The sequence below is a fragment of the Octopus bimaculoides genome, chromosome 28, assembly GCF_001194135.2.
Source record: "Octopus bimaculoides isolate UCB-OBI-ISO-001 chromosome 28, ASM119413v2, whole genome shotgun sequence".
NCBI lineage: Eukaryota > Metazoa > Mollusca > Cephalopoda > Octopoda > Octopodidae > Octopus > Octopus bimaculoides.
Genome location: NC_069008.1, coordinates 1,224,394 through 1,225,928, shown reverse-complemented (window position 1 = coordinate 1,225,928; position 1,535 = coordinate 1,224,394). Strand labels below are relative to the sequence as shown.

General features: G+C 37.1%; 1 protein-coding gene across 1 annotated transcript in view; it reads left to right on the top strand.

Moving 5' to 3' along the window:
- Positions 1–184, top strand: part of LOC106870582 (chromatin target of PRMT1 protein) — a 42,348-nt gene extending 42,164 nt beyond the window's left edge. Inside the window, exon 7 of the mRNA XM_052977722.1 lies at positions 99–184. Coding sequence (XP_052833682.1) covers positions 99–184 — 86 coding nt within the window. The remainder of the gene's footprint in view (positions 1–98) is intronic.
- Positions 185–1,535: the final 1,351 nt, after the last annotated feature.

Here is a 1,535-nt window from a genome sequence, read left to right as displayed (position 1 = left end):
GGCTGTTATTTCCTATTTGCTTATCCCTAGAAAGTATGAAAAATGGCTCATATTTCTTTCAAACTTTGCATTCCTTAAACTAATCTCTACTTGGACAGCTAGAAGTAAACTGAACTGTTTAGCTTATGATCCCTGTATTTGTCAAAACGTTCTAGAAAATTCTGCTTCAGCAACTCGGTGTTGAATCTGTCTGAAATGTAACGGAAAATAGGTCAGTTTCAAAATACTGATGTCCAGGTCACAAAAGCAAAGTTTGAAAGGAACAATAGTTATTTCCAATGACTTTTAGGTAAAAGCAAATCTGTGTCATTGAGCAGTTTATTTGTTTTAATGATATTTCTGCTTGGACAACTCAGTACAGAATCTATCTGAAATGTAATGGAAAATAGGTGAGTTTCAGAACGTTGATGTCCAAGTGACAAAAGCAAAGTTTGAAGGGAACGATAGTCATTTCCTTTAATTTCTAGAGCGAAGCAAATAGGAAAGAACACTTATTGGCCAAAGATAAAACCACAATTGAAATGACAAGTATCAGAGGTAAGAGAGCATTATACATAATTTGAGATGATCGTATGGCCATCATTCCTGTCTTAAGAATCAACAAGGTGGTCATCTTGAAAGCAATATTTATTTCTGCTATAACATGCCTGAAGTCCCCTGGGTGGGCAGGCATGTTATAGCAGAAACCTTGTGTCCTAGTAATGTAATTTCACAGAGTTAGAACGGCAGGTACTCTGTCCAGTAAAATCAGTAACACAGATCACTCCGACCACCTGGCAAAGGGCAATGATAGATAATCCATTTGAATCCTGTTAACATTGGCGGGACCGGACCCCCCAGTTGCATTTTTTTCCTTTTGCTTTTTTTTTTTTTAAACAATTTCAAAAATTGGTGCTTATTATGTCAAAACGGAAACAACAACGAAACAAAAAGAAAGAAAAATCGAATCCCCCCCCCCTCCATATAGATTAATTAATGTTGTTGTTAATGAGTCAGTCCAGTAAAGGGGCCAAAGGTACATATGAAGTGCTAGTCCCGCCCCTTATTGTTGAATCCCCAATTGGCCCTGAACAAGCAGATCAAATGCTTTCCAGTCGTTACAAATTTCATTTTTATGTGTTAGTACACACACACACATATATATATATACACATACGTGCATACATAATTATATATATATATATGATTATGTTTCCCATTATTTCATAGTTTGTCGTTCAATGCACCAGGATGAAATCTAAGGTGGATTCAGCTGCTATTTTTAGCAGGCTGGGCGACCATGTGTAGGCACATTGTTGAGGTGGTTGTTTAGCCTGTAGTCAGCCATGATTAAGATGTCTTATCCCATCTAATGCATCCTTAGAGCATTATTTAACACACACCACAATAGGGCAGTCACAGATCGAGGTAATTTCTTAATCTTTAGTCATGCCACTATACATCAATCATTGATCAGAATGATTATTCAAGATCTATAGCATCGTAGGGCAGTCACTGGTTAGCATTATTCTCTCATGTTGTGTCAACAGCTGAGG